The 15,034-nt window shown below is 40.6% G+C and overlaps 1 protein-coding gene and 1 long non-coding RNA gene across 3 annotated transcripts in view; one reads left to right on the top strand and one right to left on the bottom strand.

The window, feature by feature from the left end:
- Positions 1 to 2,778, top strand: part of RECK (reversion inducing cysteine rich protein with kazal motifs) — a 49,114-nt gene extending 46,336 nt beyond the window's left edge. For both annotated transcript variants that reach the window (XM_062618098.1, XM_062618099.1), the window contains 2 exons: positions 425 to 580; positions 1,531 to 2,778. In XM_062618098.1, the coding sequence (XP_062474082.1) occupies positions 425 to 580; positions 1,531 to 1,746 (372 nt within the window). In that variant the 3' untranslated portion in view covers positions 1,747 to 2,778. The remainder of the gene's footprint in view (positions 1 to 424; positions 581 to 1,530) is intronic.
- Positions 528 to 10,264, bottom strand: LOC134163339 (uncharacterized). The gene is made up of 3 exons (XR_009964703.1): positions 9,916 to 10,264; positions 5,433 to 5,501; positions 528 to 1,538 (listed from the first exon to the last, which is right to left on the bottom strand). It is a non-coding gene; the product is annotated as an uncharacterized LOC134163339 (long non-coding RNA).
- Positions 10,265 to 15,034: the final 4,770 nt, after the last annotated feature.

Below are 15,034 nucleotides of genomic sequence, written 5' to 3'. Positions count from 1 at the left end.
AAGCTAGAAAACAGAACACAACAGGATGACAGGAAGTCACAAGTATTTGTGTTGATGTCTATCTATATTGTTAAACACATCCAGAAGTGACCTGGAGTAAAGGTGTGGCATTCCTTTAACAGACTGAGCGTCTACAATCAAACTGTCAGATACAGACAGCAGAACAGAGATGAGAATTTTAAGAAAAAAATGTGTTTACCCAGTAGTTACGTAGTGATGTTGAAATGTCCCATGTTTCCATATTTATAGATGTATCTATGTCTTCACAAAACCACAGCTCTTCATTTCTGGTGGCTCTTGGAATGGGTTCTTGTGATGGTAAAGGAGTGCCAGCTGGTAGGGCTGCTCTGCCTCTTGTTTCCCAGCATGGGAGTACAAGCTGCTGTAACGGATACCATGCATGAAGTAGTTTGTTTTGTTCCAGGTAACAAATAAAAAGCCTATAACAGTACTTGACATACTTGAAAAAATCCGCCTGCATGTCTCGGTGCCACAGTGTGATGTGTTTGGATACTTAAGTATAGAATCTGAAATTGTGATTCTCATCATTCCTGTGGATCAGAACCCCAAACCACTGCAGGTAAACAATGTTATTTTATTCACCCAGCATGGACTTCATTTTCATGTGTGTACACTTCACAATTTTTCAATATAGCAGGTTTTAAATTGTGTGGGGTTTTGTGTACTGAATCTGAGGGGATTTCTCTGTTGACCCAAATCTGAGTGGCTACTGTTACGGGTGGTAAAATGTGTCTTGAGAATTCTGCTTTTCTCATAAGAGGCTTTTGAGTGTGGGTAATTATAGGGGAGAGGTGAAGGAAGGCCAAGGGTAAAGTAGTATCATTTTTGTTTTAAAATCAATAAATGCAGAACCCTCAACTTTCTATGGCAAAAACAACAGAAAACATAAACTGATAAAAATAAAATATCTTTACTGGCCTCTTCCATGAATATTAATTATGTTAAATGTATACTTGCATATGAAATGGTTGTCTCTGGTGTCAAGGTTAAAGTAGATTGAAGCATGTGTGATATTAGGCTGAAGCACATCATGTATACTGATCTTATTAATATGTTGTAAGCATCTTGATGTCAAGCAGTTGTTCATACCAGAGAGGATCTGTTAATACTACTCTGAGACCATCCTGGATTTAATATTCCTTTCCATTTTACGGTAAAAAGTGCTGGGAGATCCCAAAATGCTATTACGACACTAAAAAGGAAATAACATTCTGATAAGCTGCCCAGCTTGCTGTGTCATAGCTAGTTCATGCTAGCAAACAAAAACCTAATGCTCACGCTACTCAAGTCTAGAGGTAAGCCAATAAATGCAGCTCAGAGTTCTTACAGTATTATTTTAAGAGCAGTTACGAGCAATAGAACGAAGGCCTTACCTATGTGTTGCATTATTATCATCTTGGAACTGTTGATTAATTTTTTACTTTCTGCTTGTTAACCTGTGCAAAACCAGTGAGGATATGTTCTTCCATGGCAAAAAGAGAAATAATAACCTTTTCTTTGTTTCCTTAGATTGAAGCCTGCAATAAAGAAGCAGAAAAGATAGAGTCACTGATAAATTCAGACAGTCCAACATTAGCATCACATGTGCCACTGTCAGCTCTAATTGCATCTCAAGTACAAGTTTCATTTAGCATTTCTTCTCCTTCTGTTAAAGTGGTGCCAGTTCTGCACTCCCTGTTCATAAGCCTTTTATTCACTTTGTCAGCATTAATATATTATATGTAACTGCTTAATGCATGAATATGGCAGTTTTTTGTATTGTGAAGGACTTTCAGAATTGTTGGTCACTAAACCAGGAAACAAAAATTGTAGAAGATTTCATGAACTAATATTTTTCAATGAAGAACTATTGTATTTGGAATAATGTTGAAAAGATTATTCTTTTATTGGTTACTAGTCAGATGGCTGTTTCAGCACAATCAGATTGTTTTCCATTCATCTTGGAAGCAAAAATACTTTGGAAGGTTCTGATACTACGGACTTATGATTTGTGCAAGAAGGGATCTTACAGGGGTTTTTCTCAGCAATGAAGAAAACAGTGTTTTGAGTTTATTGAAGAATGTTAATTCTATATTATTTAGATGCGTAACAGTGACAACAAAGAACATGCACCTATTTTAAACATCATTTTTTGGAAGAAACAAGTTGCTGCTACTTACTTACCAAAATTTAAGAGTTTGTTCTCATGTAAATATGTTTTCATATTTTATAATGAAGAAAACTAATGAGCAGTGGGCCTATTTCAGTAGACGTCTTTACCTGGACTGGTGAAGATTTACAGGACATTGGGCTCAGTGCTCATAAAATGACAATCAAGCTCTATACTAGTACCTGACTTCAGTGAAGAAGTATGTTCTTTTTATAGTTTTGTACATTTCAGAAACTCATATTGGATGCAAAATTATAAAGAATCTCAGTATCTATATTTAAGTGCCATTTAAAATATTGCAGTATTTGCATGTTATCTAATGAAATTTATACTTTAAATGTTTATACAAACAGTATGTTTTATTACTTACTGTATTTTATGCACCTGACCTTAGTCTACATGAAGTATTTTATATCAGTATTATGATAGCCAACTTTTGAAGTATATACAGAAAAACTTATTTTTACCAAAATGCTGAACTTTGAAAGAAAGCACTGAAAACTTTTTGAAAGTGTATGTCGTTGTAGCATGTTTGTAGCAGTTATTTTCTGCTAAATCTTAAATGCGAAAGTATTAAAGCTTTTTATTTTAATAAAACACTTTGTTATGTATCCTTGTATATTAATGTAAGCAGTTTTGGAGAATTCTGCAATACACTTAAAACTAACTGCAGTTACATACATGTGTGACACACAGTTTAATGTTTTCAAATAAAGTACATTTCAAAGGGGAGGGGGGCTTAGGGTTTTGTTGATTTGCTTGTTTGTATAACCAGATCTGTGTCACATGCAAGTAAGTTTATGCTACCTGTGTCAGACTCTACTTAGAAGAAGAACATACCTGTCTTTATGCAACCCTCTTGGGTAAGATAACAAGTCATCCTCAGTTTTGATTTGGAAGATAGATACTTCTCTCATCTACAGCTGGAAATCTGCACAAACGTTACGGAGAGAATTACTACCTTGTTTGTACCTAGACTTTAAGGCTCAACCTTCTCCAAAGCAAACTGAGAGACTAGATGTGTGTAACTGCAAGGTGACAGACTGAGTTTCCTTGAAACCTCCATCAGTTGCTTTTCTAAGCATAGCTCTGTTGTTTGTTGTCTCTTAGTGAGTCGAGCAGTTTTATATTTTAGGTACAGTTGTACTCTGTGTATAGTTTGAGTGCTTTTGGTAGGAGAATACAAATGCAGACAATCTTTGGAAGTGTACTTGCCAAATAACTCCAGGAGGACTCACGTACATTCTCATCAAAGTCTAGATAGAAAAAACTTTTGTTGAATATGTTGATAATCCATCTGTTTCTGAATTTTCCTCTGTGAATTCTTTAGAAACCTGGATACAAGAGTATAATGAATGCATCAGAAAAGCTTTTTGAGCTGAAATGGCTTAGATCATTTCTCAGAAACTGCAAGCAATTCAGATGGTTTATTGAATTCCTTATTTTTTTCCAGTCATTAGCAAATATGTAGCCAATGTACATAGCTTCAACATGTTGTTAGCTTGCTTAGCATTTAGCTAAAATTAGATATGTACAGAACCAGTGAGATTTTTGTATATTCCTAATTTCTTGGACACAAATCCAGCATCCACAGTGCAGAAGGCTTAAGTTCTTCTTGCTGGATGAACAGAAGTACTTCAGTGTTTTCTAGGTTTTATCAAGACCTTGGACCACCTCAAAGGAGTTTTACTTGCAACGTATGAAATTTGAACCAAATGGTGGCAAAATTTGATAGAGGTTCCAGATGTGCTTTTCCTTTAAGTGCTAATGATGTTCTATCACCATCTGTGTGTAAATCTGGGTTCACTTAAGAAGGAATGAAGACAGCACAAGGGCACTTCAAAGCAGCACAAGCCTGTTTGTTGCTTTTATAAAAGGACCCAGCTGAAACATTTACAAAACATTACTTTCTTGTCTACTGAAAACCAGAGTTCGCGTCAATAACTGGCTCCAGAGAGATGCTTCAGTTTGTTTAGTTTGGCTCTTTTCAACAGGGTGACAGCAAAGCGGAGATGCCGGCAGTGCCTGCGTGTACGCCCCTAGGAGTAGATCAGCCACAGGGGCAAATGTCAGAGCAAATAAGAACAAGAGATTTCTGGCTTATGCTTTCTGCTCATGTGATGATAGTCATTTCTGTAAGAGGCCATGAAATCATCACTTTGAATCAACCACACAGTCACTTCATAGCCCACTCTTCTTTCATGCTCTAGTTTTATGCTACTTTACCCAGGGTCATAATGTGGAGATTTGCATGTATGTATCTTGACTGAAAAGGAAAGTGTTCTTTATACATCTTTACTCAGTTTATGACACTTTTTTACTACAGTAAAAATGATACCCTTTTATCATTAAGTAAGTAGTACCTCAGCTTTTGCCAAAGATTCAGTTATTATACTTGAAGCTGATCAGTCTATACAAATATAATACTACCAACATTTGCATTACTGGAGACTGGTTGAGTATGACCAGTATGGTATGAAAGCAAAGGTGACATTAATAGTGCAAAACATGTCTTAACTTTAATGGGCTTTGTACATACACTGCTAAATGGAGAAAAGGATGTGCACTTCATCTTAAGAAATGAACTTTATACAGTGAGAACAATCAATCACCAGGGATGTGGTGAAGTCCCCCATAACTGGCCGTTTTCATGATGCGACTGGACAAAGTTCTAGATAAAGCACTGAAAGGTTGGACCAGATGCCCTGAGGTCCCTTCCAACCTCAGCTAAGGTTCTATGATTAAAGAAATACTTCTAATTGCAGTACATGGAAATTTTTAGCTTATTAAATCATTTTCAGATCTTACAAACACTGATTCATTTGTTCTCAAAATGACATATAAAATAACTAATATTTCCCATTTCAGACAACCTTTTTCATAACATATACATTAAATCCTTTAGAATATATTTAAATACACTAAGTTTTATTTAAATTTTGAATGATTTAAAATAAGATTTCTGCAAGCATAACATAGCAACAGCTTTTATGATCAATAAGTTCTTTATCTTCTACTTAGAGTCTCCAGTGCTCTCTGGGAGAGAGTGGAGGAGGTCAAACCTTTACATTAGTCCATTATTCTCAAACTATGGGCTACTGTTACTTAGAAATAGATCCATGTTATTTTTAGTACATGTAGCTTTAGCACATCGCTGCTACAAACTGCTATACAGTGACATTCCCCCTTCTGCATTCTTCAACATGAACAAAGTTACATATTCAAACACATATTCATGCTAGGTATCGTGAAGGAGACTTACCCAAAGGGCAGCAGTAAAATGCTTAAAAGTGAGAGCTCACATAAAAGGGTGGGTTTCTCCTTGCAGTTTCTGGGACATAAAGGAGAATAAAACATAAAGGATAGCCTTTTCCTGAGGATGCAAGAACTCATGAAATAATGCAGAAACCTTATCGTTTATATAAAGAAAGATTGTTACCTTAAATTTTTCATTAGATGATCAGAACTGTGCTGATTATTTCTAGCTATATATAACATATCTATGAACCTTTAAATGACTTCCCAATTTGCTGTATTACTACCTGTTCCATCTTAAAACAAAATGTATTTATTCTCCCCCAAGAATATTTTCTGATTTGCCTTCCTTAAAATCTAGGTTCTGTTTCATTTGGCCAGGTCCAGTAAGAAGAGGAACCTGAGCCAAAGGCTTTTGATGGTTATGTAGCTCTGACAGTACTTAATAACCCTATAGATTCTTGCTGTAAAGAACCACCCTTCTGTTTTGGCACAGGCTTTCCATTGTATTTGGCAGGGTTCTTCAGTTTGCAACTTTGTGGTTGGATTGCAGCATCAGCTGCAATATATGCATAGGTTTTCAATTTGTTTTTTTTTCAGTTCCGATTCTCCTTCTAAGCTAGCAGTCTTCTAAAACACTTCTGAATAATCCTAGAGAGTAATAATAGTTTTAAATTTAGATTCCAAGTACAAATTGCAATTAAAGATGCAGGATCAAACTGTTTGATTTGTTATGCTGTGTATATGTGGCATTGTTTAGCTATAGGAGTGCAAAAAGATGAAACAGATGTCTCTGGGTTTCTGTGTTCTGAGGTGCACCCATTAGCAGCAGCTCATTTTGCTCTGAGTTAGCTACACTCCAGTCCCTCCTGGTCAGGATAATTAGAGCCGCTTCCAAGTACCAGCATGAGTGCTGACATTGGTCAGGAACAGCTATCAGCCCCCAGAAGTTCAGTTCCTCTGCCATAAGAAAGTAAGTTTAACTATTTGCAGCCATTAACTCCGTACAGAAATGGAGCTGCTGCCAGCAAGGCTGTGGCTGTACTGTCATTAGCAATGGCTGGGTGTACCCCCAGCTGATCTGAGCACCAACTTCATCCAGATCAGAAGTAGGCACATCAGAAGTGGCCACAATACAAGATACAGGGAGCAGCCTGTCTGGTTTTTATGCTGGAAAACAAATGCTGTCATAATCACATTCTCTGAGCATGTGTTAAATCTGTTAGGCTGCGTGCATTTTGATTTTTTAACACATTTGAAGTGGCAATGTAAACTCTGGATCAGTACCTCGCAGCTGAATGTTTTCTTAAATGCTGCTCATACCCATAACGACAGACTTCTCGTGACCCTGAACCACAGCTTTAAGACCTAGGTCAAGACCTAGATGAATCAAAAAGAAGATGTGAGAAATGCAAATCACATTTCAAAACTAGAGAAAAAAAACAAACCACTATGGTATTTTTAACTCATACTAGAACAGTCAGGAAGACAAAGTAACTTGGAGTGAAATTGTGGCTTTGATCTCTGAATGTTTCTAGTATTGTCCAAGACAACATGGATCCTTAATTCCAGTGCTGTGCTACACAGATTTTTATCAACAGTAGCACCCTCTGCAGTTCTCAGCACAGGAACTGTCAGTGGCGAAGTAACCACAGTGTTGGACAGAATATTGTCTTTAAAATATTATCGGATCTGGCCTTCTCTAGATGTGTTGGGGGAGGGGGGCATCATTCCATCCCAACACACCCAATCAGTTGCCAGAACCTATAATAAATGCTCAGAGCAATGTGGAGATATCCCAGCCGCTCCACCCAATGAGCTGGCTTCAGTTGGAGCTCGGCTCAGATGCCTCTATACAAATGCCCGTAGCATGGGGAACAAACAAGAGGAATTAGAGATGTGTGCATGTCTAAGGGGTATGATATAATGGGAATCACAGAAACACGGTGGGATGGCTCCTATGACTGGAGTGTTGGAATGGAAGGTTACAGGCTCTTTAGGAAAGGCAGGCCTGGCAGAGAGGGAGGGGGAGTTGCCCTTTATGTTAGGGATAGGCTGGAGAGTATGGAACTCTGTCTGGGGACAGGTGAGCAGTCCACAAAGAGTTTGTGGGTCAGGGTCAAAGGGAGAACAGAGATGGGAGACATTACTGTGGGGATCTGTTACAGACCGCCGGACCAAGGAGAACCTGTGGATGAAGCACTCCATAGACAGATAGGAAAAGCCTCACGCTCACAGGGCCTTGTTCTCATGGGTGACTTCAACCACCCTGACATCTGTTGGAAGGACGGTACGGCCCGGCACAAGCAATCCAGGAGGTTCCTCGATTGTGTGGAAGACAACTTCCTTCTGCAAGTAATAGAGGAGCCGACAAGGAGAGGTGCCGTGCTTGACCTTGTGCTCACCAACAGGGAAGGGCTCATTGGAAATGTGACGCTCCAGGGCAGCCTTGGATGCAGCGATCACGAGATGCTCGAATTTGAGATCCTCAGGACAGTGAGAAGAGCGTGCAGCAAGCTCACTGCCCTGGACTTCAAAAGAGCAGACTCTGGCCTCTTCAGGAACCTGCTTAGTAAGGTTCAATGTCCAGCTGGAGACCAGTAATGAGTGGTGTCCTTCAGGGATCGGCGTTCGGGCCGGTGTTGTTCAACATCTTCGTCGCTGACATGGACAGTGGGATTGAGTGCACCCTCAGCAAGTTCGCCGGTAACACCAAGCTGTGTGGTTCGGTTGATACGCTGGAGGGAAGGAATGCCATCCAGAGGGACCTTGACACACTTGTGAGGTGGGCTGATGCCAACCTCATGAAGTTTAACCATGACAAGTGCAAGGTCCCACACCCAGGCACAGCTACAGGTTGGGCAGAGAAGAGATTCAGAGCAGTCCTGCAGAGAAGGACTTGGGGGTGTTGGTTGATGAGAAAATGAACATGAGCCGGCTTCAGTGTGTGCTCACAGCCCAGAAAGCCAACCGTATCCTGGGCTGCATCAAAAGGAGCATGACCAGCAGGTCAAAGGAGGTGATCCTGCCCCTTTACTCTGCTCTTGTGAGACCTCACCTGGAGTATTGTGTGCAGTTCTGGTGTCCTCAACAGAAAAAGGGCATGGGACTCTTGGAACAAGTCCAGAGGAGGGCCACGAGGATGATCAGGGGACTGGAGCACCTCCCGTATGAAGACAGGCTGAGGAAGTTGGGGCTGTTCAGCCTGGAGAAGAAGAGGCTGCTTGGAGACCTCACAGCAGCCTTCCAGTATCTGAAGGGGGCCTATAGGGATGCTGGGGAGGGACTCTTCATTAGGGACTGTAGTGAAAGGACAAGGGGTAACGGGTTCAAACTTAAACAGGCGAAGTTTAGATTGGATATAAGGAGGAAATTCTTTCCTGTTAGGATGGTGAGGCCCTGGAATGGGTTGCCCAGGGAGGTTGTGAATGCTCCATCCTTGGCAGTGTTCAAGGCCAGGTTGGACGAGGCCTTGGGTGATATGATTTAGCGTAAGGTGTCCCTGCCCATGGCAGGGGGTTGGAATTCGATGATCTTAAGGTCCCTTCCAACCCTAACTATTCTATGATTCTATGATTCTCTGTGCAATGGAAAACCAGTAGGTTTAGTTTCCCTGTTTTCACAAATCTCATTGGATTGAAACTTGATTCTCCTAAAGGCACAGGATACCACCACAGAAACATAAACTGGCATTTACAAAGCTTTTATAACTGAATTTTCTAGGATAGTCTGCCAATTCTTTTATTTCCTAAAAGAAAAATATTACTTGGAATTGCTGAGTGTTCCTTTGGCTTATGGTGAACACCGAGTTGTGCACTTGGCGCTGCTAAGTGGAAGTAAATCATATGCCACGTTCCTTAACCGCGCCTCCTTGTTGCTGTGTGTTTTGTTGCAGCATAGGAAAGACTATGGGCACAGCTGGAAAAGTCTGGAGACTTTTTCTTAGGGTTCATTACAGTCATTTTAAGAATATGAAAATTGATGGCTATCTCTTTTTCATATTCTTCAAAGCTTTCCACAACTTCCATCATCACACAGCTCCCCACCATCATTTCCACCTTTCATTCTTTCATTAATTGCAGCAGCTGCAACTTGAACATCTATTTGCCAGTACAAACGAACCTTTCTCACACAGCACTAATAATTACAAAAACTTTGGCTATGTGGTTTTAATAACAATTTAGAAAAAAATGTTCTTTAAAAACAGAGGTTGCTGATCTCCTCTCCTCAACAGAGTGCACTCCTCTGATGAGCATACATCTGTGTGCTCCATTACTTTGTCTTACATGAGTTAACTAACCTGATGCTACAGCATAATTAATGGACATCGCTTATGTATGTGCCATGTATGAGTGCTACCTTTTTAATTGTGCACACACTAGTGTATACAGAAGTGTTGTGTTACTGCAGCAGCTCTCTTCCTATGATGTCCCATTAAACTGATTTGAAAACTGCAGAATATTAAACTGGAAGGAAAATACCTGTCTTACCTCCAAACTGCAATGTAAGTTAGCATTGTTAAGGTATCTGGTTGCATGTTACGGCATATTCTACTGTGGAATCCCACATCTGAAGTCACAAATGAAGTTCTCCAAGTTTTGCCTTTCTGTTGTTGGGGCTTTTTTTCCCTTCCTCCAAGTGAAACAACTGCCGTGGTTTCACAACATTGTTTGAATTCTGATCCCAGATGTAGACTTCCCGTGCTTACCATACTCTGTGAAGAAAAAAAAAAAAAGGAATTCAGTTAGATATCCAAACTCTCTTCCAGAGTTTAGCTCAACCGAGCCATCAAGCTGTAATGTATATAAAACATGGTATTGCAGTCACAGATACCTACTTCTTGTGTTGTAGTATAAGGTTTGCTCTCACTATTTTACAACTAATGACCACCATGCTACTAACAGGGAATAGAGAGTTATGACCCTGTCTAAGCACCCCAATCACAATCTCACCCATGTTTACCTCTTCAGCCAAAGCAAGTGTAATTATGGTCTATAATCATACCTCAAAACATACTAATTATGAAATATTGCCTTCCTAGCTTTAAAGCTGTACAGGCAGAAAAAGTCAGAGTAATAAAACCATTAAACAGAATGCCCGCAGGAGAGAGAGATAGGAACTATCTCCATCCATATGCGATGTGATGGGGGTGCACCATCACCAGCAAGCTCAAGCAAGGACTTCTCACCCATTTTCTGGGAGATGGAAGAGTGAGGCAGCACCAATGACAACAGAATTTTGTAGCTTTAGTAACACGGCAAGTAATAGGATGCAGTGGGGAGCTGTGTTACAAGTTTCTCAGGTTAGTTAGTTGTGATGCAAAAACTGCTAGCAGTCTTGACTGTACGATACCAAATTATGTTACCCCATTATTTTGTCATTACTTTTCTTTCATAACGGTTGCCATTCTGCAAGTCTGAGGTGAACTTCTCTTTCAGTCATCAAATGCTTTCTAGTAGCATAGTTGAACCTGAAGTTGGGTTAACCTGCTTACTGTTTAGCTATACAAATCATAACGGCCTGTGGCTGAATGAACCACCTATGGCTCCAATACTGCTCATGGAGAGAAATAAGCATTTTCAGGATGAGTCATCTGATGTATTTTGAAAATGCATTACAGGGTAAGAAAGATGGAATGCCTGTCTGGTCACCTGGTCAAAGGAGAGCTGCTCTCATTGACCTCAGAAATAGCGTATCTCCAGTGCATGTCTGTCTGCCTATCTACCTAATCTACCACAATGCTTTTCACTATTCTTAGACCAATTTTTAGCCAGGCTTAAGCATACTCAAAAATAGGCAAGGGCCTGATTGCAACCTGATAATATGCTTCCGTGATATTCATGGAGAGCAGTTACTCTTGGCAAGTGTTTAAAAAACTTCACAAACAACAAGGGTGTGTGCAAGGGCCAGACAATCAGAAATTCTCTTTGAACTCCTCGTATCGTTGCTGCCACACCACGGATATGCGTAGAACAGAAGCACTGCTTGAAGCACAAAATGTTACCAGTTACTGTGACCCTTCCTGCTCCGATGGTGTAACTCATGATCCATTATGCTTCTTACTCATTTTCTGTTACACAGTTAGAAGACACACACTGATAATGGCACTCAACAAAGAAAAACTATAAAATACCCACATTAATAGGAGACTGAGTTAACATCACTTGGAACAAACTCTGGAAATGAACTAATTATTCAGTACTTGTTCTCAAAGCCATAACAGCATTTCCAAAACTGAACAGGTCACCTGAGTTTCGTTTGTACAGTAGTGATGTACGTCAGACACGAACTGATCCAGATGAAGGCAATGGCAGCATGATCTGAAGAAGTCTCTTCCCACCTCAACTATTCAATGATTCTGTAATAAAGCTCTGAGTAGCTGAAAAGTAGCACTATATATGCTAACCATTTTCCTGGTCTCCTCGATTATTCTGCTTTTTTTAAATGTGGCTATCTCCAGTATTTGAAGTTCTAATCCATGCCATATCTTCTCTTTGCAAGTTAATTCCAGATCAATTAATCCCATTGCAGCAACACGTATCACTTAATCAATACATCTTTGACATGTTTTACTTTGTGCATCCCATCTACCTGCAGCCACCCCACTGTGCTGTGGGATCCACCAGGCAGGTATTTGACACCTTAGGGAAAAAAAAATGTCACTCAGCAAGAAGGTTGAATTTGTGCAGTCCCTACTTGCCGGAATAAAAGCTGCTAAATATCCAGTAGTGCTCGACTTGAACAGGAGCTCTGTGTATCACTTCGGGAATGCAAGCCAAAATTTAGCAACATTTCTTCTGTGACTGAAGAAAGTGTGTTGCAAACGTGTTACAAAAATGATACGGAAATCCTCTCCAAAACATGCATCAGATTCACAGGTTCAGAATTCCTGCCGGTTTGGCTTCAGTAACTCAAAAGATTTTTTGTAGATTGTACTAACTTGATGATTTATTTTTTTTAACAAAACATCTAGTATGTGCTAAGGGTCTTTTTAGAAATGCTTCTGTGGACTGTTAACAGGACTGAAAGCCATTCATAAGCTGTATGAGGTGTTTGGCTCAGGTTGGTATTTGCTGAAGGCAGTATACCAGAGTTTCTGAGAAGGAATATAACTTTCCTGAAATTACGTACAGAAATAGCTAGGTACAGCGTGGCAAACATTTATTTTGGTAGACTCTGGGGGACACTGTGTCCTTGTGGTTTTAAAACCAAACTGCAACCGTAAGATTAAAAACATAAACACTGTGGCTAGGGCTCCCCACAGAAGTCCCATAGGTGGCATCACAGCATAAGCTTCTGCTTTTAATTTAGAAGGAATGCAACTGTTCAGGGAAGTTCTTTCCTAACCTAGCGCTTTGCTACAGCTTCAGCTCTGCCTTCTGTGACACTTCATTCTCAAAATCAAACCTGCACAGGCCTGACAAGTCTCCCTTGCTTGACACAAGTACACTTTCTCCTGCAGATGCCCACAGGGAAGTATTCAGGACTGCCCCAAGAATGTAATTCTCCAGTACCTAAACTAGCCTGTTGCTTTTGAATGCATTTTGAGAAGCACATCTGACATCAAGGACATGTATGGATGTGTTCAACTGTTGGCATTGAAGTCAGCCAAATGTATATCAGTAATTTTTGTCACTAGGCATCTACGAAGTTAACTATTCATTTCAAGAGGCTTATCAGACATAGACACACACTCTCTCAAGGCTCCAATCCTTCTGAGCAAAAGAGTATCTCTAAGATTTTTTAAGGAAACCTTGGTTGTTAATCATGTGCGCAGACATGAAAATATCATAAATTACAGTAAATTCTATCATCTTAATTTAGAAGAGGGAAAACCAGCAAATTAGGAAACCAAGTTATAGCTGGAGATGCCACCAATAAAGACCAGGAAAGACAAGAGAAGCTAAACCTTGCAGTGCGTTTGATGATGTTGAGAGCTGTTGGACCATTTGTCTATCGTTCAGAAAGGACATTATGTGCTACTGGTATACCAGCATCTGAGTAATAACCAGCAGATGTCAGCACCATTTCTTCTCTGGTATCCTGGGGCCTCCACAAGTGGAGGACTGGGAAGACCGGTGAGGAGCCAAGGTGCACAGGATCCAGCCCCAGTTCAGAAACTGAACATCCCTGATGGCTGATGACCATCAGGGCACAGCACCTCTCACTCCAGCAACAGCAATGCTGAACTGTTTGATGCACAGCCACCTGCGCACAACGTATGTGATCTGCGGCTGAAAAGAAAAAGGATTGAGGTATAGACATTCCTGGGCTGAGCCTCAACTGGGTGCCTGACCCCAAACCTTTGCTTCTCCTTCACAGCCCTCTATGTGGTTTCTGGGGCTGCCTGCACTGGCTGCAACGTGAGTGCTAGCCCTGAACCCACCCCACACCCCCCACCACCACCTTCTACATGCACATTGAGTCTTGGATTAAAACAGCGCCTAGTATAGCTTCCACCTGCTCTTCAGGCATGTTCTCCAGAGGTGGCTCCTCTGACCCAACTTCAGGAGGCCTCAGACTGCACACCTCGAGTGTCACAGACTGCTGCTCACAACCTGCACACACACAGGGCAGGTGAGGCAAAGCTGACTTGTCATGCAAGCACAAATAGTGTATTTTTATTTAGCAGTATGAGGGGAAAGCAAGCTTAAAAATTCACCCTTGCAGGGTTTATTGCCCTGCTCAGGGCTTGCCACCAACGTAGTATTTCCTGTACAACTCAACCCTCCTATCCCAGCTGCTTCTGCAAGTCTTTGCCTTTCTAATTCCTTTAAAAATCCACCTCCCATCTACAGAGGGAACAGGGCTGGCCCCAGCAGCTAAACATCTTGTAACAGTAACATCACTGTAACCAAATGTTTTTATAGCTGCAGATTCCAAAAGAGAAATCTACTTCTCAGCATGATGCAAATACTCCATCTACAGCATGAAAAGCTGGCCCGCAAAAGCACAAGTAGACCTAACAGTGCCCAGTCACAAAGTAATGCAAAGCAACAGTTTTGTGGAAATAACAGACCTGGCAGAGTTACCACTTCTCTTCTGCCAACTCCAAACCAAACAGAAAGTGGACACCAAGCGTGAAACCCACAGCAATACTTTCCGGTATTTCTATGAGCAGTTGACCTCATTACCCCGAGATACATGTGGCTCAGGGCAACAGAAAACGTGAGAAGCACACAGAAGTATCTGCTATGGAGAAAATGCAGACTTTTTTTTAATACATCTTTTTGCTAAGTTCTATTCCCTCAGGAGCCTTGCGAGTATTAAAAGGAGTTCACTGCTCTTGTGGCTGTTCTAGGTCATCCCCTCCTTCCCCAAACTAAAGCATTCAGAATTGTATCTGCAATTTTTTTTAATAATTTTTATTGGAACATTTTTAAGTTTTATATTTAATAAATATTTCACATTTTATTTCTTAGAAGCATAATATTTCAGAGTAATTCTTATTAGAAAGCCTCTAGTCCAAGCTTTCCAATACACCTGATAAGGAACAGAAATGGTATCAGAAAAATCTGGTGGCAGAGGTCTCTCTTGCAAGAAGGGCCTGAGAAGACATGGTCTTCTGACAGCCCAAGGCCCCTTCAGTACAGCAGCACTGACTACATC

This window comes from Pezoporus occidentalis, unplaced genomic scaffold (genome assembly GCF_034315485.1).
Source record: "Pezoporus occidentalis ecotype Australia unplaced genomic scaffold, CSIRO_AGI_Poc_V1 ctg2, whole genome shotgun sequence".
Lineage (NCBI taxonomy): Eukaryota > Metazoa > Chordata > Aves > Psittaciformes > Psittacidae > Pezoporus > Pezoporus occidentalis.
The sequence above is the reverse complement of the archived record's forward strand: the minus strand, read 5'-3'. Positions and strand labels throughout refer to the sequence as shown.